At 43.8% G+C, this 24,313-nt stretch overlaps 1 protein-coding gene across 1 annotated transcript in view; it reads right to left on the bottom strand.

The window, feature by feature from the left end:
• The window catches only part of PLCE1 (phospholipase C epsilon 1), a 369,702-nt gene that overhangs the window by 10,875 nt on the left and 334,514 nt on the right, over nucleotides 1–24,313 (bottom strand). Inside the window, exons 24-30 of the mRNA XM_061402841.1 lie at nucleotides 23,478–23,768; nucleotides 17,474–17,637; nucleotides 15,919–16,180; nucleotides 13,851–13,969; nucleotides 11,473–11,601; nucleotides 8,907–9,116; nucleotides 654–812 (exon numbers count right to left, since the gene is read on the bottom strand). Of these exons, the coding sequence (XP_061258825.1) occupies nucleotides 654–812; nucleotides 8,907–9,116; nucleotides 11,473–11,601; nucleotides 13,851–13,969; nucleotides 15,919–16,180; nucleotides 17,474–17,637; nucleotides 23,478–23,768 (1,334 nt within the window). The remainder of the gene's footprint in view (nucleotides 1–653; nucleotides 813–8,906; nucleotides 9,117–11,472; nucleotides 11,602–13,850; nucleotides 13,970–15,918; nucleotides 16,181–17,473; nucleotides 17,638–23,477; nucleotides 23,769–24,313) is intronic.

Genomic DNA, 24,313 nt, shown 5'->3' with positions numbered 1-24,313 from the left:
TGCTGGAGCCCACTGGAATCTGATGTGTGAGGAATGTACAAGACAGAAACTGGCAAATGCTACAAATTGGGGTCTTTTTTTTTTTTTTTTAAAGAGACAATTTACCACCACACCCATGTAACTTAACGCACAGATTGTTAAATGACTTCCCCAAGCTCTCCCAGCTAGTAAGATGTAGAGCCAGGGTTTACCTGGAACAACCTGATTCAGAGTCTGTTCTGTGAGCCATTATGCTAACTTCTCAAGCAAGTGTTTAATAAACGCAAACCACTACAGGGCGTGGAATGAAGGCAGCAGAGTTCTCTGGAGCCATATACAAAGAAGCGGGGAGAGAAGACCAGAGAAGGGGAGAGGGTCAGAGAGTCCTCCTGCATGTCGTCTGAAGGATCCCAGAGAGACGGTCACTAGGTGATGGACAGTGACGCTCCCGCTCTGCAGAACCACCTCCTGGCTCTGCTGTCAAGGCTTCCGAGAGAGCCTGACTCACAGCATATACTGGGCAAGTATCGTTGAAGGACCGGACACTTCCTGGCCTTACCAGGCACATGCTGCCTTGTCGTATCCCCTGTGTTCCAGAACCTTATTCCCAGAGGGGGCTGAGCCCAGCAGTTGACACTGAGGACAGGGCTGGGGGAGGGCGGGGAGGCCTTCACCTGCTGAATGACATCCTGCGCGGTGCTGACACGCGGCGCCTTGATGACCGTGCGCGGTTGCTCTGGGGAAACGTCATGCACCTGGACAAAGAAGCTGTCCTCCTCTGAGCTCAGGAGCATCTCCTTGTCATCTTGTGCAATGCTCTTCTCTTCCAGGTTCTATGTTAAGAAAAGACAAGTCTGAGTAAATGATAACATAGGATAAAGAAAAATCTAGTAAAAATTTGAGTTGGATCTTGGTGATGTGGAAACAACTTCTTAGCTTGATATCCCATACACTAGTTACTGTTTCACAAACTATCCTAGAAGGATATACATGTCATCTTAGAGGAGGAAAGTACTGTAAGTTTCTGCTAATGTTGACACACTGATAAGGTCTCGTCCCGAACAAGCCAGTAGATCTGCTCATGTTTGCTGTGGATTTTGAGTCCACAAATCAGCTAGAGATAAATCTGTAAAAAGACAACATGCCATTTTTCCAATTACTAAAATTCAAATGGGCTTCCTTGGTGGTGCTCATGGTAAAGAATCCGCCTGCCAATGCAGGAGACGTAAGAGATGCTGGTTCATCCCTGGGTCGGGAAGATCCCCTGGAGGAGGGCATGGCAACCCACTCCAGTATTCTTGCCTGGAGGATCCCTTAGACAGAGGAGCCTGGTGGGCTACAGCCCACAGGGTCACAAAGAGTCAGACATGACTAAAGCGACTTAACACACATGCAAAGGCCAAATAATACGGTAAGTACATTTAAGAGAAATCCCATCCATTCCCCAATAAAACTTGAGCATTTAAGAAATGCTAGACATTTGAAATGTGAAACATGCAAGATTGACGTTCCGGTAGGCTGAATGAACAAAACCCACAGTGAAAAGGCTGAAACAATGCCTGGAGGTAAGTAACATCTAAATGGATATTGACAAAATTCTCAATAATTTTGAGAATTGGTCATTGGGTTAAATGGTCTTTGGTGGGTTGGCTTTCAGTGAATTTTACATTTATAATTATATGATTTAAGTATATAGTTGAAAGTGAAAGTGTTAGTCAACTCTTTGCGATTCCATGGACTGTAGCCTGCCAGGCTCCTCTGTCCATGGAATTCTCCAGGCAAGAATACTGGATCAGATTGCCATTCCCTTCTCCAGGGGATCTTCCAGACCCAGGGATAGAACCCATGTCTCCTGCATTGCAGGCAGATTATTTACCACCATCTATAGACATGTATTTTTTAATTAATTATTTTTTATTTTTAGACAATCATAGAAATGGTATTAATGCCTCATCCAATATAGATATAGGTATCTTATCAAAAATTTTCAAGCAGTAAGGAAATATATCAATATAAAGGCAAACTTCCCATTTCTACTTTTTTCCTTTCTTTCCTCCACCTTTCCCATCTCATTCTCCATAAAAAATCACTGTTGTTAGGTTGTATATCCTTTGAACCATCTGCTATGGATATAAAAATGTATTTTTGTGTATGTGAATAAATATATACAAAGAAACCCTGGGAATTCTCTAGTGGTACAGTGGAGAAGAATCTACCTGCCAATGCAAGGGACATGGTTCAATCCCTGGTCTGGGAAGGTTCCACATGCCATGGGCAACTAAAGCCCTTGTGCCACAACTCCTGAGCCTGCGCTCTAGGGCCCTCGAGCTGCAACTGAGTCCACACGCCACAACTACCGAAGCTTGTGTGCCTAGAGCCTGCGCTCTGCAGGAAGAGAAGCCACCACAATGAGAAGCCCGTGCGCCACAATGAAGAGTAGCCCCCTGCTCACCGCAACTAGACAAAGCCTGCACAGCAACGAGACCCAGCACAACCAGAAATAAAAGAAATCCTGGAATTACGCGAACTTAAATACAATGTGATTGTTACATGGCTCCTGTTCTTTGCTAGAGTCATTTTCAAACGAGGGTCGTGTAAAGTTATCTTCCACAAGGGAGCAGCATGGAGACGATGGGGAGGTGAGGCAAGTGAACAGTAGTCAATCCCATCTCAGGATGGGAGGGTTGGGCAGGAAGGTCCTCCAGTCCCCAGCATGCTTCTAGCTTAATCTCAGATCATCCCACAGAAACGATGCTAACTAACCAGAAGAATACAAGAATCACTGTCATTGTCCTGGAAATTCCAACCAGCTCTAGGAACCAGAATTGTCCCCCATTGATATTAAGGTCAAAATGGGTAACGACCACCAGGTGGCGCCAAACTGCAGCCAGGACCAAAACGGACTGGCTCCTGGGCTCACCATTCAGCTGCACAGCCTCGCCCCAATCATTTCATTGTTCTTACAGTTGTGATCCCTAAGATTTACATACAGCTGAAGTGTTTGGATTCCATTCATCAAATTATGCGTGAAGGGGAGAGAACTATTCTCTATTTCTATTACATAAAATGAGACTGTAGTACATATACTGTTCTACAACTCACTTTTTCTCTATTTAAAAGGCTGTGATCAGGGACTTCTTCCCTGATGGTCCAGTGGTTGAGACTTCACCTTCCAACACAGGAAGTATTGGTTTGATCCCTGGTGAGGGAGCTAAGATCCGACATACCTCAGGGCCAAAATCCCAAAACATAAAACAGAAGCAATACTGTAACAAATTCAATAAAGACTTTTTAAATGGTCCACATCAGAAATATCTTTTAAAGAAAGATTGTGATTATCATTTCATGTCAGCTTCTAAAGGTTTTCCATAGTATGTCATTGCATTGATTACAATATATTTAACCAACTGGAGAGTGGGGTTGGGTGGTAATTCACATGATGTAATTTATAATCCTGGAGAAGGCAATGGCACCCCACTCCAGTACTCTTGCCTGGAAAATCCCATGGAAGGAGGAGCCTGGTAGGCTGCTGTCTATGGTGTTGCACAGAGTCGGACACGACTGAAGTGACTTAGCAGCAGCAGCAGCAATTTATAATCCTGAAAGCCGGGATGGAAGTAAGCAAGAAAGAAAAGTTCTAGGTTGCCATATAAAATATCACAATGACCATGCACTACAAATATTTCTAACAGCACTCCTTAGAGCCTTGCTAAGTTGCTTCCGTCATGTTCGACTCTGTGCGACCCCACAGACGGCAGCCCACCAGGCTCCCCCGTCCCTGGGATTCTCCAGGCAAGAACACTGGAGTGGGTTGCCATTTCCTTCTCCAATGCATGAAAGTGAAAAGTGAAAGTGAAGTCGCTCAGTCCTGTCTGACTGTTCGTGACCCCATGGACTGCAGCCCACCAGGCTCCTCTGTCCATGGAATTTTCCAGGCAAGAGTACTGGAGTGGGGTGCCATTGCCTTCTCTGCCTTAGAGCCTTACTCAGAGCTTATTGATTTTTAAGCTGTTTTCAGTCACATTAGAAGCCATAGATTATGACCATAACAATAACCCTCATTTGCATATTCTTTTATAGTTTACTAAGCATTTTTCTGAGCTGACTGTGGCTCAGAACATAAACTCCTTACTGCCAAATTCAGACTGAAATTGAAGAAAGTAGGGAAAACCACTAGACCATTCAGGTATGACATAAATCAAATCCCTTCTGATTATACAGTGGAAGTGAGAAATAGACTTAAGGGACTAGATCTGATAGAGTGCCTGATGAACTATGCATGGAGGTTCGTGACATTGTACAGGAGATGGATCAAGACCATCCACATGGAAAAGAAATGCAAAAAAGCAAAATGGCTGTCTGGGGAGGCCTTGCAGATAGCTGTGAAAAGAAGAGAAGCAAAAAGCAAAGGAGGAAAGGAAAGATATAAGCATCTGAATGCAGAGTTCCAAAGAATAGCAAGAAGAGATAAGAAAGCCTTCTTAAGTGATCAATGCAAAGAAATAGAGGGAAACAACAGAATGGGAAAGACTAGAGATCTCTTCAAGAAAATTAGAGATACCAAGGGAACATTTCATGCAAAGATGGGCTCGATAAAGGACAGAAATGGTATGGACCTAACAGAAGCAGAAGATATTAAGAAGAGATGGCAAGAATACACAGAAGAACTGTACAAAAAAGATCTTCACGACCCAGATAATCACGATGGTGTGATCACTCACCTAGAGCCAGACATCCTGGAATGTGAAGTCAAGTGGGCCTTAGAAAGCATCATCACAAACAAAGCTAGTGGAGGTGATGGAATTCCAGTTGAGCTATTCCAAATCCTGAAAGATGATGCTGTGAAAGTGCTGCACTCAATATGCCAGCAAATTTGGAAAACTCAGCAGTGGCCACAGGACTGGAAAAGGTCAGTTTTCATTCCAATCCCAAAGAAAGGCAATGCCAAAGAATGCTAAAACTATCACACAATTGCACTCATCTCACATGCCAGTAAAGTAATGCTCAAAATTCTCCAAGCCAGGCTGCAGCAGTACGTGAACCATGAACTTCCAGATGTTCAAGCTGGTTTCAGAAAAGGCAGAGGAACCAGAGATCAAATTGCCAACATCCACTGGATCATCAAAAAAGCAAGAGAGCTCCAGAAAAACATCTATTTCTGCTTTGTTGACTATGCCAAAGCCTTTGACTGTGTGGATCACAATAAACTGTGGAAAATTCTGAAAGAGATGGGAATACCAGACCACCTGACCTGCCTCTTGAGAAACCTATATGCAGGTCAGGAAGCAATAGTTAGAACTGGACATGGAACAACAGACCAGTTCCAAATAGGAAAAGGAGTACGTCAAGTATTGTCATCCGGTTTATTTAACTTCTATGCAGAGTACATCATGTGAAATGTTGGGCTGGAAGAAGTACAAGCTGGAATCAAGATTGCTGAGAGAAATATCAATAACCTCAGATATGCAGATGACACCACCCTTATGGCAGAAAGTGAAGAGGAACTAAAACGCCTCTTGATGAAAGTAAAAGAGGAGAGTGAAAAAGTTGGCTTAAAGCTCAACATTCAGAAAACGAAGATCATGGCATCTGGTCCCATCACTTCATGGCAAATAGATGGGAAAACAGTGGAAACAGTGTCAGACTTTATTTTCTTGAGGGGGGCTCCAAAATCACTGCAGATGGTGACTGCAGCCATGAAATTAAAAGACGCTTACTCCTTGGAAGGAAAGTTATGACCAACCTAGATAGCATATTCAAAAGCAGAGACATTACTTTGCCAACAGAGATCCATCTAGTCAAGGCTATGGTTTTTCCAGTGGTCATGTATGGATGTGAGAGTTAGACTGTGAAGAAAGCTGAGCACCGAAGAATTGATGCCCTTGAACTGTGGTGTTGGAGAGGACTCTTGAGATTCCCTTGGACTGCAAGGAGATACAACCAGTCCATTCTGAAGGAGATCAGCCCTGGGTGTTCTATGGAAGGAATGGTGCTAAAGCTGAAACTCCAGTACTTTGGCCACCTCATGCGAAGAGTTGACTCATTGGAAAAGACTCTGATACTGGGAGGGATTGGGGGCAGGAGGAGAAGGGGACGACAGAGGATGAGATGGCTGGATGGCATCACCGACTTGAAGGACATGAGTTTGAGTGAACTCCAGGAGTTGATGATGGACAGGGAGGCCTGGCGTGCTGCAATTCATGGGGTCGCAAAGAGTCGGACACGACTGAGCGACTGAACTGAAGCATTTTTCTACATTTTGTCTACATGTTTGACTTGGGTCTCATAATAATTTTTTGAGCCAAGCAGGGTAGTTTCTATCATGCGTGCATGCTAAGTTGCTTTAGTCATGTCCGACTCTTTGTGACCCTATGTACTGTAGCCCACAGGCTCCTCTGTTCATGGGATTCCCCAGGCAAAAATACTGGAGTGAGTTGCCATGCCCTCCTCCAGGGAATCTTCTCGACCTAGGGACCTAATCTGGGTCTCCAGCGACTTCTGCATTGTAGTTGGATCCTTTACCGCTGAGTCACCAGGAAGCCCAGTTTCTATCATAGATTTTACAAATATGGACATAGAGGTTTACAGAATTCAGACGATACTTTGAAGGTCATCTATCTAATTTGTCAGATCCAGGTTTGTCTCATTTCAAATCCAGCAGGTGTCAGAGGAGAGCATATTGACCATAGGAAGATTCCTAACAGCTTGAGAGCCCAGGAAAGAAGAAAATTATACAAAGCAGGCACGCAGGATCAGAGGTCAAAGACAGCAGCTTGGGGACTTTTAACATACAGACAAACTGCTTACATAGCTTCCTAGTTTCACAGAGTAGCCTAAGTGGAAATACTTATAGCCCAAATCTATCAATTATACCAGTGTCTGCTTCCATTCAGTAAGTGCTGAATTCATTTAGTCAATCAGTAAATTTGTATCATGTGTCACTGTGCAGCTGGTAAGCCTAGATACATGAAATATGATTTGTTATCTTTTGAGACATATTTCAGTCATTTCAAAACTTTTCTCTCAACAAGGCATATAAAGGAGAACTTGCTATATTATACTCATCTGAAAATGCTTGTCAGCCTTCCCCTCTACTATATCCTTCTTTTTCCAAAATGCTTCTGTTCCACCAGCCTTTATTAAACATTTATTCCTGACATCTCTGCTGCTTATTGTCATATACATTTTAATTGCATATGGGGCAGCCCTGGCCTCCCAGTCCTTCCAACCCTGTGATGAAGACCTATCGTGACCCTTGGCAGTCTGCCCATTGCTACTCACTGCCTCCCATGGTGCTGGGGATGGAGGACCCATGAGCACTGACTCAGCTCCAGCCTGGGCAGCATGGGGTGGTGGAAAGAACACTGACCGGGAAGACGTAAGACTTCAGTTCTTTCCACTTCTTACCCTGTCATAATCTAACCTCTCTGAACCTGTTTCCTTTGTGTAGAATGGTTTCCCTTATATCATAAGATGATTCAAAATATTGGGTGCTTGAGAGCGTTAAACACTGTAAGTCATGATGCAATATATGGTTTAAAAATTCACTTCACTGAAATTGTCACTTCTAGGATACTTTTCGGTTTTTTTGGCTAGGCCATGCGGAAGGCAGGATCTTATTAATAGTTCCTGGACCAGGGATCAAATCAGCGCCCCCTGCATTTGGAGCATGGAGTCTTAACCACTGGACTGCCAGGGAAGTCCCTAGCATACTTTTTTACATGTGACAAAGACAATTAGAAATAGGAAAAAAAACTAGAGAGAAATTAAAGATGGCTTCAAAAGCCGAGGTAAGCCCTCTGATATTTTCTTCTACAGCTTTTATGATTAGAATTGCTTCTCCGCCATCTTAGTACTTTGTACATGTCTGATGGGGAGAAGACACTAGGGAGATAATTACATTTCTTGGCTTATAGGAAGTGTCCTTTTATGATCTAAGACAAGGTTAGGAGGGAACACAGAGGCTCTGGTTCCTAGAGAAGCTGGAGTGCAGTGAGGCTGCATGTTCATAGTTACGTAGAGAGTGAAAAATAACACACGATGCTGAAATGGGCTCTTTATCCTCTCTGTGTTCTAGCAAGCATGGACCAGCAATGGGGATTTTATCAGTCCATCTCCATTTCATGCCCCAGAGAGGCAGATCATGCGCCTAGAACAGGGCCTGGCACAATAAATATTCGTTTAATCAGATTGTTGAACTGCTTCAACTGCTCTATTGTTGATTTATCATAAGACATTATTATCTATGTAATGACCTTATATGTCATTTAAAAAAATGGCAGTCAATTAGTGGGCCAATATAAGTCTATTAAAAAGAAAAGTGCTCCATCAGCAAACCACATCAGGAGTCCCCCAATCTGGAGTCAACAGACAGTACTGTTTCCATTATCAGAATGATCATGGGCATATTAGGGACCATAATATAATCTGCAACAAATTCAGACCAAAGCTGAGAGGTTATTCTTACCTTGTGTAATCTTATGGAATATTTTCAAAGAAATGCTGTTGTTTCATGAATTAGCAAAAAGCCTTTTATTAGCTAAAACTTGAACAGGCACTCACGGGAGGGCAACCAACACCCAAATGCAAAATGCCTACAGACCTTCCCTTACACAGTAGTGAGCCTTACAGCAAGGTCTTCACACGTCCAGGCGAAACCCTGGACATACACTGACGCCATGCTTAAGGAATCCTTTGACTTCTTTCTCCCCTTGTTTCCTAAGGGATGATTTTTAAACCACATTTCTATAACTTGACCTTCTGAATATGTGCAGAAGAATAAAATCAATTCTCCACATTTACTTAAAAGAAGACTACAAAGCAAGTTGCGGTGATAAGAAGTTTTGAATTTGAGGGAGGCAGCCAGTGGTGAGGTAGAGAGTTACATATGAACTGTTACTGGGTAGGCTGCCCCAGGACACACTTACTTCCTGCTGGGTTTTTAAGACAATCCTGCCAACATAGCCCTCTTCTGGAAACCAGCTGCTTAAAATCTGCACGATCTCTTCTTCTGGACCAATGGCTCTCTGGAACGGCTGTTTCCTACATTCATTCTTCTCTTTAGATATGAAATATTTTTCCTCCATTAAAAAATAATCTGTGGCAATAGGTTTGGTATCTTGATCCATAACGAGAATCTAAAGAAAGAGCAAAGGCCAATTTAGGCACACTTCTGAAGAGTCGCAAAAACTTTAAACCCAAACAAATCTACTTTCTCGGGGTTCAGATAAGTTTGGTTTGCAACTTATAAATGAAACCTACCCTACAGTGTTGCATAACTCTTTCTGGAAGATCTTAGAATTCTCTTACATCCAAAAAGAATTGTTTATGTTCATTCTGGGCAATGAAACAATTTATTCATAATTGCCAGCCAGCAAAACTGTTTTTCCCACTGATGGAATAAGAGCTCTAACTGAATTAAAAACTTTAGGCTTTTCAATCTATGAACTTAGCTCTTTGTAATCTTGCAACACAAGACCAAAGGCAAAGAACCCATTCCAGCTTTTACCAAGATAATCTCCCATTCTCATGTTAGAAATACTCAATCATCTTCTAATCTCATCTGATCTAAGTTCCTGGGAATTCCCCTTTCAATAAAGACTTGACAGTGCGCCTAGAGGCCTGTTTTCTCTATTGGCTACTGACCCTGACAGTTGAAATGGTTGAGACCAGGCTGGGGAGCCAAACAGACTTGGGTCTGAGGCCTGCATTTAGTCCTTACTGGCTGTGAGGTGCTGGCCAAGACATCTGACCCCATGGATACTCAGTGTCCTCATCTATACAGTGGAAACAGCTCTTACTGTTAGTGATTTTTGTCTCAATTTTGTTTCATTTTATGATTGAGGCACTGACTGTAAAATGTAACCCGGGTGCATCAGGATAACTTAGAGCCTGCCAGGCTCCTCTCTCCATGGGTTCCCCAGGCAAGAATACTGAAGTGGGTTTATTCTCCAGGGGATCTTCCTGACCCAGGGATCGAATCCAGGTCTCCTGCATTACAGGCGGATTCTTTACTGCCTGAGCCACCAGGGAAGCCTGGTAAACACTAGACATTATGATAGCTACTCTTACTGATGTATTCTTTCACATGGTTTTCTATTATCCAGGTTACTGGCAAAAGCTGAACTTGCAGTGACCAGAGAAGGCTGCCACCTTCTGGCATGGAGTAAGCAAACGTCCTTCCCAGGCATCCACTCGACCATGCGAGCATGCAATGACCAGAATCAGCGCTTGGTGATTGACTGGTCTCACTCACAGAAGCAGAAGGACCTGGGGATGGGGTGGAGGTGGGATAGAAGATTCTCAGGAAGACTCTGCTCCCTTCACCCTAGACCTTGGTCTCAGGTTGATACTGGACTGTGGATTTTGTGGGGCAAGGCAGCTACCACTTCAGCAACAATTAAGGGCATGAAGCTTCCAGGAGTAGGTCAGGTGACACTGTCACCTCCATGAGATGGCCAGCATCACTTCCTCTCCAGTCCTCCTCCACAGCCCTGGGATTACTCATGTGGACAGTAATGTGCTGCTTTTTATGGGTGGTCCATGGAAATGCTTCCTTACTTTTCTAATTATTTTTTTTAATTTTTAATTTTTTTTCCTTTTTTTAAAATTATTATTTTTTTTTTTTACTTTACAATATTGTATTGGTTTTGCCATATATCAACATGCATCCGCCACGGGTGTACACGTGTTCCCCATCCTGAAGCCCTCTCCCACCTCCCTCCCCATACCATCCCTCTGGGTCATTCCAGGCACCAGCTCCAAGCTTCCTGTATCCTGCATCGAACCTGGACTGGCGATTCTTTTCTTATATGATATTATACATGTTTTAATGCCGTTCTCCCAAATCATCCCCCCTCCTCCCTCTCCCACAGAGTCCAAAAGACTGTTCTATCGTCTGTGTCTCTTTTGCTGTCTCGCATACAGGGTTGTCGTTACCATCTTTCTAAATTCCATATATATGCGTTAGTATACTGTATTGGTGTTTTTCTTTCTGGCTTACTTCACTCTGTATAATAGGCTCCAGTTTCATCCACCTCATTAAAACTGATTCAAATGTATTCTTTTTAATGTCTGAGTAATACTCCATTGTGTATATGTACCACAGCTTTATTATCCATTCATCTGCTGATGGACATCTAGGTTGCTTCCATGTCCTGCCTATTGTAAACAGTGCTGCGATGAACATTGGGGTACACGTGTCTCTTTCAATTCTGGTTTCCTCGGTGTGTATGCCCAGCAGTGGGATTGCTGGGTCATTATATTTTACACTGTCTCCAAAACCCCAACAGTGCTTTGTGAGAGTAGACACCAAAGTTCAAAAACAAAACAGCCCAAACCCCTTGGTAGTAGCTTCTGTTTCATAATCTATGAAATTTGACACTTTGAGCTGCTTTCTCTGACTTTGAGTCAGTTGTAAAATGTTGGACAAGTTGTTAACCTAGAGATGCCTCTAAAAGAACTGTTTATTAACTATAGACTCAGTGAACTTACTTGTTGGAGAAGCTGCTTTGCCTTAGTGCCTCCGTTTATAGAGAAAACAGTAAAGGGCTCTGGGCCTGGGACGCCATGCACTGTGACTCTGTGAGTCTGCAAACATTTTCTTTCTTCCGTATTAAACATCTGTCAAGGAAGATCATATGGTTTCTCATTCATTTCCATTCTCATGTTTGTAGGCTGCATCGATAGAGAGGTGCTAGTTCTTAGACGTACACGCAGGGACACATAAATGCAAAACAAGGCCAACCTTTTCTAACCAGATGCCTCTTTTTGTGGTAGGGATGGGGGAGCCTGGTGGGCTTCCATCTATGGGGTCGCACAGAGTTGGACATGACTGAAGTGACTTAGCAGCAGCAGCAGCAGGCATGGTGCATGTTCCTTAATAGTCTAGTAAGAATATTTAGCAGCATATCACCAAAATAGCAATTTATTTTAAATAACAGTGTTGCTTTCCATCATAATTAGGGGACTGATATTGTCTGAAATGTATGTCAGTCCTTACTTATGAAGTGACATTCAACAGTGTCTACTGAGTTCCATCTCTCTTCAGGGCACTGGTCTAGAATTTTGATGGTAAAATGATAAATAAAATATTCTGGCCTCCGCGAGCTTGCTGTCCAGGCGCACAAATAATTGTAATATAAAAGGTATTTTTGTTAGGAAGAGTTGGGGAGGTGTGTAACTCTCAAGTCTTTGAGCAGTTTGTATACTGAGATAGATTCATTCACAAAATACAAAATAATTTATGGAAGGCTGACAATGAAACAGACATTATGCCTGGCTCTGGGGTTTTGGGGAGAAATAAGACATCCCTGGCTTCAAGGTGGGGGGATTCTAGAATAGAATAGCTAGAAGGATAAGTGGACAACCCAGAATGGGACACTACCATCTAATTCTTGCTCTCAGGTACCAGGCACACCATCCCTGCTTCCCAGGCAGGGAAGGTAACAGGCAGGCACCAGGCAGAGGCGACACCTCTCTCTACTGGCCAACATGCCGTATTCAACCTCGATCACTTACTGAAGCGAGAACGAAGAGAACCCAAGGAAACAAGGTGAGGGACAGAGAGAGAAGAAATCATTGGGGTGAGGGAAAGAGAAGCAGAGGAGAGAGCAGGGCTGCTCAGAGGTGATGGGGGCAGCGGTCAAGTCGGCGCCACTGTAAGCACAGAAGGCAGCTTTTCAAAGGTTGTTAGGACCACACTGAAGTACAAGATGGGTGCAACCAGACTTCTCTGGTGGTCTACAAGTTAAGAGTCCACCTGCCAATGCAGGGGACACAGTTTCAGTCCCTGGTCCGGGAACTAAGATCACGCATACTGCAGAGCAACTAAACCCGAGCACCACAACTACTGAGGCCCGTACGCACAAAGCCTTTGCTCCCCAACAGGAGAAGCCACGTCAATGAGAAGCCCAAGCACTGCAATAAAGAGTAGACCCTGCTTGCTGCAACTTGAGAAAGCCCATGTGCAGCAACAAAGACCCATTGCAGCCGCAACCCCACCAAAATAAATTTTAAAAGATCGGTGTGGCTGTGAGTAGATTAGTAAACATGTAAAGAGGCAATGGATGGACACCTTTCAGTTTTTCAAGAGCAAGCATAGTGGAATCAATCAGTTAATCAAAGCAGAATTCCTTGTCGAGGTAAACAACCCTGCATTACCGGGGTGAGCGTTGGTCCAATGGGTCTCAAACTTTCAACCGATGGACCTTACCATTGGTTCTCAAACCTTACCAACGGACCTTAACCAATGCGGAACTTGTTAAAACCCAGCTTCTGCAATGGTGGCCCTTTTTGCAGTGTTCCTCTCCCATTCCCAAGAGGGCAGGTGCAGAGTCTCCTCAGGTGCCAGGGTACTGCTGGGCTTGCAGAATTACCTGTCACCAGCAGTGCCTGGCTGTTCACCCAATCCTGCTCACCTGTGACATCTGCCCCTGCACTAATGAAGAAGCAAAGGATTTTCATGGTCTAACCTAAACCTTCTAGAAGTATCAAGATGCTTCCTAGCAGGCTTTGCGTAATTAGCCTTTTCCCTGGGTTGTTATTTTTGGCTCACTTCCCTGGCAAGCAGTATGGCAGTAGATGATGAACTTGGGTGTATAGCTGTGTGACCTCAGGTGTACTTAGCACTCCCCTTCCTTTATAACATGGAAATGAGACTAATAGCTATGTCATGAAGTTAGTGAGGATCAAGTGAGTCAGTATATATGTAAAGTGCTTAGAATGTGTCAGGTATCAACCATTGTTGTTTTAATTATATCCATAGCCACCTAATCTATGACTTAAATGGACCACTTTCCTGGACCACAAGAAAGCCTGCCTCTGGTGTAGCAATTCCCACAAATATGCTGAGTGAAATAGAACTTAATTACCAGAGAGGCCAGCACAGTATTGCCAGAAGAATTTTCTTCCATCCTCCTGCTGTTTATGAATAAACTAGAGATTTCCAAGACTTCATTGTGGAGATTTCTCAGCTGAAGATGTCGATATCCTGGAACAGTGCAGAATTGGGAAAAACCTGTTAGCCATGCCTTGCAGAGCTCTGCAGAGAAGATCCCCCAGGGAGGTCAGTAAATGACAGGGAGAAATAAGACCTTCAGATGGGCAGTGGTGACAGCAGCCAGGTGACCGACGGATGCCTTTTCTCCCAGGGCGCTGCCCCTGGGGACCGTCTGGGGCCGCTTAGTGGTTGTAGTTACCTTGTCCAAGTGCTGGTTTTAAACTTAGACTCAAAATGAAAATTTTAAACTTAAATAACGTATAGTAGGAAAATCTGATCATTTTTGTATCAAGTCATCTAGAGTCACTGTTCTTCAAATATTTCCTCTTAGAACAGCTTTAGTGACAATAAAGTATTCCAACAATAGAGAGTTGGTTAAAGAAGTTACAGTGTGAGTGTTTGTACAAGTATAAAATAGAATAATATGCAACTCTGTAAAGTAACGAAGATGTATATCTATTTACCTGATAAGTTGTTCACTACATATATTAGTGAAAATCAGTAAGTCACAAAACATTAAGGTTAGGAGGAAGCTTACTTGTTAATATTTATACACATGGGCAGAGAAATAAAGCCTGCAAAATATCTACACCAAAAGTAACTATCTTGAAGACACAGAAAGATGGATAATTTTTTAAAAATTGTTCTTCTGTACTTGATCATATTTCTATAACTGTTAGGAACTGAATGGTGTCCAAAATTTGTGTGTTGAAGCTCTAACTCCCAGTACCTCAGAAGGTGACTGTATCTGGAGATAGGGTTTAAAGAGGTGATGTTGGGTCATGAGGGTGGGGCCTAATCCAATATGACGAACTGTCCTTATAAGAAGAGGGAATTGGAAGGCAGACACGGAGAGACACCAGATGCTGTGTACAGCGATCAAGGGATAGCCCTGTGATGACACAGCGAGAAGGCGACCCTCTGCAAGCCAAGGAGAGAGGCCTCAGTAGAAAGCAGACTTGCTGAAACCTTGATCGTGGGCTTCTAGCCTCCAAAGCTGACAAGATAGACCCCTGTTATGTAAGGCACCCGGTCTGTGGTATTTTGTTACACAGCCTGAACTGACTAACAGTCAGTGTTACGACATAACACAGTGAGTATGACCATGTGCTACTCACACAATGGAGAAAAGAAATAGGAAAAAAAAGCTAAAGAGTAGGAGGTGGAGCTCAGAGGCTGGCAGAATGTGGTTGCACGAAGAAGCATGTTCTGGGAACTTGATACTCAGATGAGATCAGCAGGGGCAGCGTCCCCAGACCTTGTTAGAAAGGCATAATCTCAAGCCCCAGGCCCACTGTATCAGGATCTGGATTTTATTACCAAGAGCCCAGGTGACTTGATTGCATATCAATTTTGAGAAGCAGTGCACAGACATTCTGGACAGGTGTGACAAGCTGACGTTTCCCCAAGGGCCACGGCAAAGCCAACAGACAGCAAGACAACAGCTCTAACCTTTGCTCAGGATTCTCCACCTTCCCTGCTCTGCACCCAAACCCACCCTTGGCTTCCCACAATGGCCTCCCACCAGGCCTCGACTCCAACCTCAGCCCACTGATGCTACCAGCACCACCCAACCCTCCCTGCTCTTGGTTTCCTCTCCTTACAACAGTTCCAGCTTTAAACATACCAGGGGTGCGGTGGGAGCTATTGGGGAGGGATATATGGGAATAAGAACACAAGGACCACTGCTCCTGAAACAGGCAGAGGCCACATTTTATAAGAGATGTTGTTAATAACCTTGGATTTTAGAATAACGTAAAAGAAAAATGTCTTTTGAGGTACGCTCAGTGTTCAAATTTGCATTATCTTCTTCTGCCTCTTATTTTACCTTTTTAATATGAAAATTTGAAACATACACAAAAGTAGAGAGAGGCGTGTAATGGACTCCAGGCACCCATCACTCAGCTACAATGACCACGAACTTTTGACAGTGATTCTACCTCGCTTTAGAGCCTTGAGGGAGATGATTCTCTGAGCAGTGACCACCGAGCTGTTGTTCTCCACGACAGCAAAACGAAGAAATACGAGATCTTCGAAGTGAACCCGGAAAAGAAACTGTTCGTTCCACATGGGGTTCAGAGTATTGCGGTGGATGGGCTTCGTGCGGAAGTGGCAGCTGTCCAGGGCCATGCCCAGGACATCGACTTCAATACATGGGCTCCCCGTGCTGTTACTCGGGCACACGTTCTGCCCAGAGACAATCTGAGGGGAAGAAAGGATCAAAGTCACTGGGGTTGCAAAAGAAACAGATGTCAACACTGAGCCTCACTGCTTCCCTCTGCAAAGAAAGACAAAGAAACTTCTGGAATGGACTAAGTAAATGATTAATAAGGCTGCTAAAAAAAAAAAGAGAGAGAGAGACTGGAATCATGGGAAAATGCATGACTGGACTCATGGGAAAGTCAATTTTGTCAACAGCATTCACCTAACTATAACCTTTCAACTGTCAATATACTGAAACATCTTCAAAAAGCCACACAATTAAGATAAAATTGTTTGTCAAGAAGTTGAGGAAAAAAGACCTTAAATGTGAAGCCACAAATGTGTTACTAACATTCTCTTCAAAGTGTTTTAGGTGTATCTTTTATAACTCCAAAATGTTTTTCTTAAATAGTTAAGTTCTAGGTCAAGCCACAAGGAATGCTGTTAGAAATTCATAGCCTTCTGTCAACATGAAGCTATACTCAAGTCTAGCAGAAATGGTCACACAGAAAAGGAGCTACTGCTCTCCTGTTTTAGGGAAAGGGGAAGTGCAGTTTGGTGGTAGGATAATCTGTGAGTGGGGGTTTCCCAGGGGTGTGAGGTGTGAGCAGACACTGCTCGGCATTCCTCCTTAGGAGGGAAACAGACGATATCTAAAGATGGACGAAAAGATAACTTCATCGCTCCCTGTCTTTTCTAGCACCAATTCAGTTTTTTGGTTTTTTCCTCAGCTAAGAGGGAGTGGGAGAAGCTAGAAATAAAATTGAGTAATGAGCTACCAGGACTCTGATATTAAGGGCAGTCTGTGGAGTTCTGACATTAGTTAATTAGACAATAAAAGGAATAAGGAAAGAGCAGGAATGACTGTAAGGAGGGAAGATGTTTAATTGATTTGTATGTTGATGCCTGTTTTACTTTTTATAAGAGCCTATTAGAGTTTAAGATTAGAGGTCCTTGCGCTAACAAGGACCTCAGCTTTTATGGGGGGCACTGAGACTTATGATTCTGAGGGCCCTGGAAGACAGAATTACCATCTCAGTATAGAGGTGGAAGCAGGGGAGGGGGGTCAGCACTCTACCTTCTGGGCTCTGGCAAGTATAGTACCTGGTGACTGTGATTCTAAACCTCAGCTGCTGCCTTCTGAGAAGTAAAGAAAATCTTTGGGAACTAAACCTGCACCAACAAAATTGTGACACGAGAGTTTTGCCCTGCCTTGAAGTCAAAAGCAGTTCATATTCAGTAGGGCTTAAACACCTTCTTATATTCTCTTGGAACCACAGGGGCCAGACTTACAGTTAAAGAATAGATGGCAGGCTCCATGCTGTCCAGGTCTCTTTCCAAGGGGGAGAACTTCTGATACATGGAACAGTTCTTGTCCCACAGAACTGGGGGTTTCAGAACATAACCGCAGCCACCATTGGCCTCAAACATGGCGGCATTTAAATGTAAAGAGAGATCTGTAAAATAGCATCACTTGTTATTTGGTCGCTCAAGTGTCATCTTACAAACAGACTTTACCGATTTTCTCTAAACTTAAACAGGAAGAAGAGAGAACTATCCATTCACTCCATAGACTGAGTGCCTACTATGTGTCAGCTCATGTTGGGCACCAGAGATACAGTGGGGACCAAGACACAAGATACCCACAGTCTTCGTGGAGCTCACTGTCTATGGGATATGCCTCATTTCCTGCTCCAACCCAGGAGCCATTCAGAAAAACTCCTGCCACTTACAACTTCTTTTGCAAATTAAAATCTGCAACATCCTTTCAAAAACTAATCTTTGAAATACTTCATTTTATACTGAATTTTAGAAAGGCATAATGGCATTTTCTTATCCCCAAACACCAAACCATGCAGACAATCATACGACTAATTCTTGCCTTTTCAAACGTTAAGATAAAATCTTAAGAATCCAAGAAAGACCAGAAAAAGAGCCAAAGAAACATATCTTTTCCTTGAAATCTCAATTTCAACTCATAAATTACAGTATTTCTACCTCTATTTTTAAATTGTAGTTAAGTATGAAAAAACAATTATTATCACATGTGATTCACATTATGTCCACAATCCCCTCAATAATACACTCTGGGAACCCTCACAACAGCTTCCAGTCTTCTGTGGCCAGCTTTTATTTGGCAGAGTTGTCTGATGAATGGTTGGATCCCTGCAAGGTTTGGGGCTCGTACACACCCAAATGCTCACATCTGATGGCACAAGTTTGTAGAAAAGCTGCATTCCAAGTGAGCAAGAGGTTTATGAGATACACCTGACAAATGCCCCCTCTGACAGATTCCTTCCATGTGCAGAATGAACTCTGCTACCTGGACCAACATCAAGGAAAAGTGTGGCAAGTAAGCCTGCAGAGTAATGAGAAGTTGGCCTCTCTCCTTGTCTTGTGAGTAAAAAAATTTCCCCATAAGTGGGGTTGGCTGGGATCATTTGCAGGCATTTCTGGGGTCAGATGTCTTACACACATCAAAGCTCCTTGAGCCTCTGTCTCCCTTATCAATAAAATTAGTGCACAGGATGCTACCAGCCCTAATGTGCCTGATTCACTGGGGACAATTGTCTTGCCTGCAACAGGAGAAAACTCTCTTCCCAGCCTATCCTGTGACAGAGGAGCACAGACGTGGGTGAGGATGGGTCACACGATCAAGCCCCATGCTAAGAACTTGTGTGTGCTAGCGCCCCCCAATAACCCATGAGGTAGACTCTCTTCATATTTCTCATTTTTATAGATGAAGAAACTGAGGCATGAAAAGGGAAAACGTCCAAGGCATCTAGCCAGTAAGAAGTGAATGATAAGGTTTGAACCCAGGCAGCCTGACTCACAGTTCCCTAATCTTAAGAACTGGGCCATATAATGTGCATCTCACTTGGGTGTCCTAAAAATAAGAGATCATGTGCAAAAATCCCGACCCCAGCCTTTGGCACATAGAAGGTGCTCAATAAACAATAGATATTGAATTATGATTACACTGTCCACACTCATTCAGGTTTGAAGTCTGATTTCATTGGCACTGTGTCTATCTTTGTAGCTCTGCAAAACTTCAAAGCACTTTTTCCTGACTAAAATCTCACTTGGTGATTTGGTATGTAAAACAGATCCACGTGGAGCTGCTCAGTTAGAATAAAGATGGGGCTCAAATCTAGCCCTCCTACTGCCCCCTAGGGTGGTCCCCAAACTTCAACTAGGGCTATAGTTTTAAAACCTCTGCTTTAACCAAGAATGAACGTGCACTGATGTATGTAACTCCATCAACCCTCTTAGTCAATGCATGGGATGGCACATTAAGCATATCCTTTACCCCTGTGTCCTTCTAGTCATTAAAAACCCTGTGTGAAGTTGACACATTCTCATAACCATTACGCTATATTTGGGGGATGGAAAAGTCATCACAAAGTGTGTGACGATCATTCAGGAAAGCACAATAAATATTAATAGAAGTTTTTCTTTTGACTTAGGGCTGCATTTCTACATACTTGTAGGTCCTGGGATATGAGGGAAGAATCATCCTGATGCAAATGGAAAGAACTTTGAGGGGCTGTTGCCTATAATAACCAGGGTCTGCATATCAGTTTCAGGTCAGTTTCCAAACTTAAGAGTTGGTTTTTTTGAGTGTAGACCTGGGATACTCCTGGTTTCAGATCACTACAGACCTTCTTGGAGTTGATGGAGCCATTAGAAATCTTGGGAAGAAGTGACCCTAAGTCCATGGACATGCCTTTGGGGCACCAGGGTCCCCTGAAATTCAGGAAGCTTTAGGTAAACGACCCGTGGAACATATTTGGATTATTACAAGGGGTCTGGGGAAGGGGTTATTTGTTACTTGGTTGGGATATTTCCTGGAAAATCAAGCATTCCCTAACCCAGGAATTTTTTTTTTTCCAAAAATTAAAAAATAGTGATTCCAATGTTGACTCTTATCTGTCTTTTTGGACTTGAAATTCACCTGGCAATACCTAGAAGGGATCTGGACCAAAAATCAAGAATGATAGGTTCTGCTGAGGCTCATAAAGACAGTGTTAGCTCAGCACAACATGCGTTTATTGAGCACCTACTGTGTGCAAGGGATTGAACTAGGCTCTACCCCCGGTGTGTAAGAATGAAGAACATTTTTACAGATGAACTGAAACTGCGTATAGTGTGAGCTTCGTCCAGCGTGGAAGAGGCTTCATCATTACCGGCTGCACTGAATCAAGAGAGGATCTATGGCAGCACTCCCTCCTGGGTTGGAAGATGACAGAGAGAAACTTGAGGATCAATCACATGACACAGCCACCTGCATCCCCTGAGTAAGACAGCTGGAACACGCACCCCAGCTTGATTTGGGAAAGAGGCTGAGCCTCCAGGGATGAGTGGAGGCCAAACTGCAGCCTCCGTGCATGCTTCCAGACCACAAGGAGGCCTGAGGAGGGCCCCGTTCCCGTGTCCCCTTCGGCTGTGGCCCCCTCTGCCATCAGTGGAGCCAGTGTGTCTGCACCAGCCTCAGCACTTCAGGAGGAAGGACACGTCCCAAACCAAGTGCATTGCCATTTCCTTGAGAAAACCGTTTAGCTAGTTATTTCAGTTCACTTAAAATATTTCCGTATCATCTCAACCAAGGGCGCCAGTGGACACAAGGCTACAGACAGGGCCAGAGATATAAACCCACAAGCCGCTTGGGACAGACTGAAAAGAAATTTTTACAGCCTTGAAAATATTTCACTATTATTTCCACTTGCAAGTCCAAATCGTACTGTTTTCATAACTTATCAAAAATACTTAATGAGAGCTAATGTTTGTGGAATGCTGTCTGCACTCCAGGCACTATGCTAAGTATGGTATTTCACCTGCATTATCTTATTCAATTTCAACTGAAAGGAGCAAATATAACAAGGGCAAGAAAATATGACTGAGGTCTCTAACCAGGGTTGGCCACAAATGGGCTCTGGTGGCGCCAGTGCCAGGTGGCTGGCTGATCCCAGAGCTAGAGCTGTGGTCTGACCTTGACTGCAGACAGGGTTACACCATGGTGGATGGGTCAGCACGGCTGGTTAGGATCTGATTCACTGCACGTGAGAGGAAGGCGCAGGCTGCTTGACTGTCCAAAGGGAAGAATCTGATTTTTGCAAGAGCTTCGAGGAAACGTTCCTCATCTGCTCTTTCTTCATCTGCTGTAGCTCCCCACCTCCCCCAACATCTAAGTGGAACCAGAGCGCTTAATCCTCTAAGCTCTGAGAGTCCTTGAATTTTTAAGTCATTCTGTGATCCTGAGTAACTTAATTGCTCTTTGTCTTGGTTTGCTTATCTGAGCAATAGGGATTATAAAGGTTCCTACTTCTTAGGGTGGTTTCAGAGATTAAATGAGATAACAAGGGTCAAGAATGAGCACAGGCTGCTGCTGTTCAGTCTCTCCCTTTGCGACCTCATGGACTGTAGTCCACCAGGTGCCTTGGTCTAGGCAAGAATACTGGAGTGGGTTGCCATTCCCTTCTCCAGGGTATCTTCCCGACGCAGGGGTCAAACCTGGGTCTCCCACATTGCAGGCAGGTTCTTTACCACCTGAGCTACCAAGAAGCCCAGTGGACAGGGAGCAGCATGCAATTAAAGGTGGCTTGTACTCTGGAGTTTTCAGCCTCACCCGTTATCCCCAGTGAGCATCTCATGGACAGAGAAGTACAAACACTGCTTTCTCTGTCCATATAATTCACAGATTGTTTCCTTTGCATTAGCTGCTCGCTGAGCACTGACCATTCATCTCCATTTCAATCTCAAAGGGATGAGAAGAGTTAAAATGGTATTAACTTGCAAAGTGTTTGGAAAGACCCTACTTTTTAACTGCAAGAAGAAGAAATGAGCAAGACAGTTGCTGCTGCTGCTAAGTTGCTTCAGTCGTGTCCGACTCTGTGCGACCCCAGAGACAGCAGCCCACCAGGCTCCGCCATCCCTGGGATTCTCCAGGCAAGAACACTGGAGTGGGTTGCCGTTTCCTTCTCCAATGCATGAAAGTGAAAGGTGAAAGTACAGTTGCTCAGTCGTGTCCGACTCTTAGCGACCCCATGGACTGCAGTCTACCAGGGTCCTCCGTCCATGGGATTTTCCAGGCAAGAGTACTGGAGTGGGTGGCCACTGCCTTTTCCAAGACAGTTACTAAAGAGTGTTAAGAAATCTCTACCCCAACAGGTCTTTAAAAACAAATTGGACACAGCTCTATCGATAGCAGTCCTATTTTTAAAAAGTGCTTTAACAACCTGGATGTCCATCTGCAGATGGGTGGATAAGGAAGTTGTGATACATATACACAATGGAATATTATTTAATGTTAATTAAAAAGGAATCCATTTGAGTCAGTTCTAATGAGGTGGATGATTCTGGAGCCTATTATATAGAGTGAAGTAAGTCAGAAAGAGAAAGACAAATACTGCATATTAATGCATATATATGGAATTTAGAAAGATGGTACTGACTGTCCTACCTGCAGGGCATCAAAGGAGACACAGACGTAAAGATCAGACTTTTGGACTCAGTGGGAGAAGGAGAGGGAATGCTCTGAGAGAATAGCATTGGAACATGTACTTTACCATATATAAAACAGATGACCAGTGCAAGTTTGATGCATGAAGCAGGGCACCCTGGAGGGATGGGGTGGGGAGGGAGGTGGGAAGGGAATTCAGGATTGTGGGGGACACATGTATACCTGTGGCCGATTTATGCTGATTCACGGCAAAAACCATCACAGTATTGTAATTATCCTCCAATTAAGGCAGAGGCTTTTGCATGAAGCTTTCCTAGTGGCTCAGATGGTAAAAGCGTCTGCTTACAATTGAGAGACCCAGGTTCCATCCCTGGCTCGGGAAGATCCCCTGGAGAAGGAAATAGCAACCCACGCCAGTATTCTTGCCTGGAAAATCCCATGGACAGAGGAGCCTGGTAGGCTATAGTCCATGGGGTCACAAAGAGTTGGACGTGACTGAACGACTTCACTTTCTTTCTTTGTTTCCAACTAAAAAAAATAAATTAACAAATAATAATAATAATAAAAATAAATTAAAAGTGCTTTAAAAATGGAGCAGGAACAAGAGACTATTCAGGGTTCCTTGAGGGTTTTTTTTTTTCCCTATCGCCTTAACTCTGAAAAGTCAAGAGTAAAATTTAGTGTCTAATTCTCTTCTCTTTTCTGTCTTCTGTATTTTTACCCTCACATAGGCCCTAGTTGGGACCCTTTCCCCCTTGAAAACATGTTTTTTGTCGAGATGTAAGATGCAAAGGAGCAAGGGGAGAGGCACTCCTCGGGGAGAAGCAAGCCCATTACCATCTGTCTGGTAGTTGAGCGCCACGAGCTGTATCCCATGGAGCCAGAACAGGAGGGGGTTGGGGTTGGAAGAGTCGATGCGGGTGGCAGCCGGGTACGTCCGCAGGAGCTGGCAGGCGGTGTGCTGGATGAGTTTCTGAGAATACCTGCGACACAGACGTTTGGCGGCATTTTCATTCAGTGAGGAGATATGGTAGCATTTGGGAGTTCTAATGATAGCGCTGAGGGACGTGGTTGGGTTGACGGAGAAAGCAGAGTCCTCCCAGGCCTGTCGCATTCCTTCACAGGAACCTAAACCCCCCCAGAGATCAGCCTCAGATTAGTGCCGAACACTTGAGATACTTGAGAAAGAGAAACCTGAACAACATCGCAGGCTACACCCACAGCACGTGACACACCGGCGCGCCTCGAGTGTTACCTGGGAGTTAGTCCACCGCCTCGAGACTAAACGACAGCTGTTAAGGGTGTGCCTTTCTACCCGCTAGGTAGAATGCTACCCATTCACGAGTCAATAAATAATAAAGCCAGCTAGATCTTCCCCTCAGAAGGGATAGCTATAGAGTTTGAAAATAAGTGTAACACCAATTTAAACTAAAAGCCCTAAAGTTCTTTGCCTCAGTACCTCATCTGTCCTGTGGATATATTTGCACAGATATAAAACAATATATATACAAGGTATTCACTCCAGCGGTATTTTCTTTACAGTACACACACACACACACACACACACAGCAACAAAAATCCAGGAAGCAACTCAGAAGTTCTACCAGTGAGAAATGGTTAAATAAATGACAATATATCCACACAATAGAATACCATAGGGACATAAAAGAGGA

The sequence above is a fragment of the Bos javanicus genome, chromosome 26 (assembly GCF_032452875.1).
Source record: "Bos javanicus breed banteng chromosome 26, ARS-OSU_banteng_1.0, whole genome shotgun sequence".
Lineage (NCBI taxonomy): Eukaryota > Metazoa > Chordata > Mammalia > Artiodactyla > Bovidae > Bos > Bos javanicus.
Note: the sequence above shows the minus strand (reverse complement) of the source record. Positions and strands in the feature narration are given on the sequence as shown.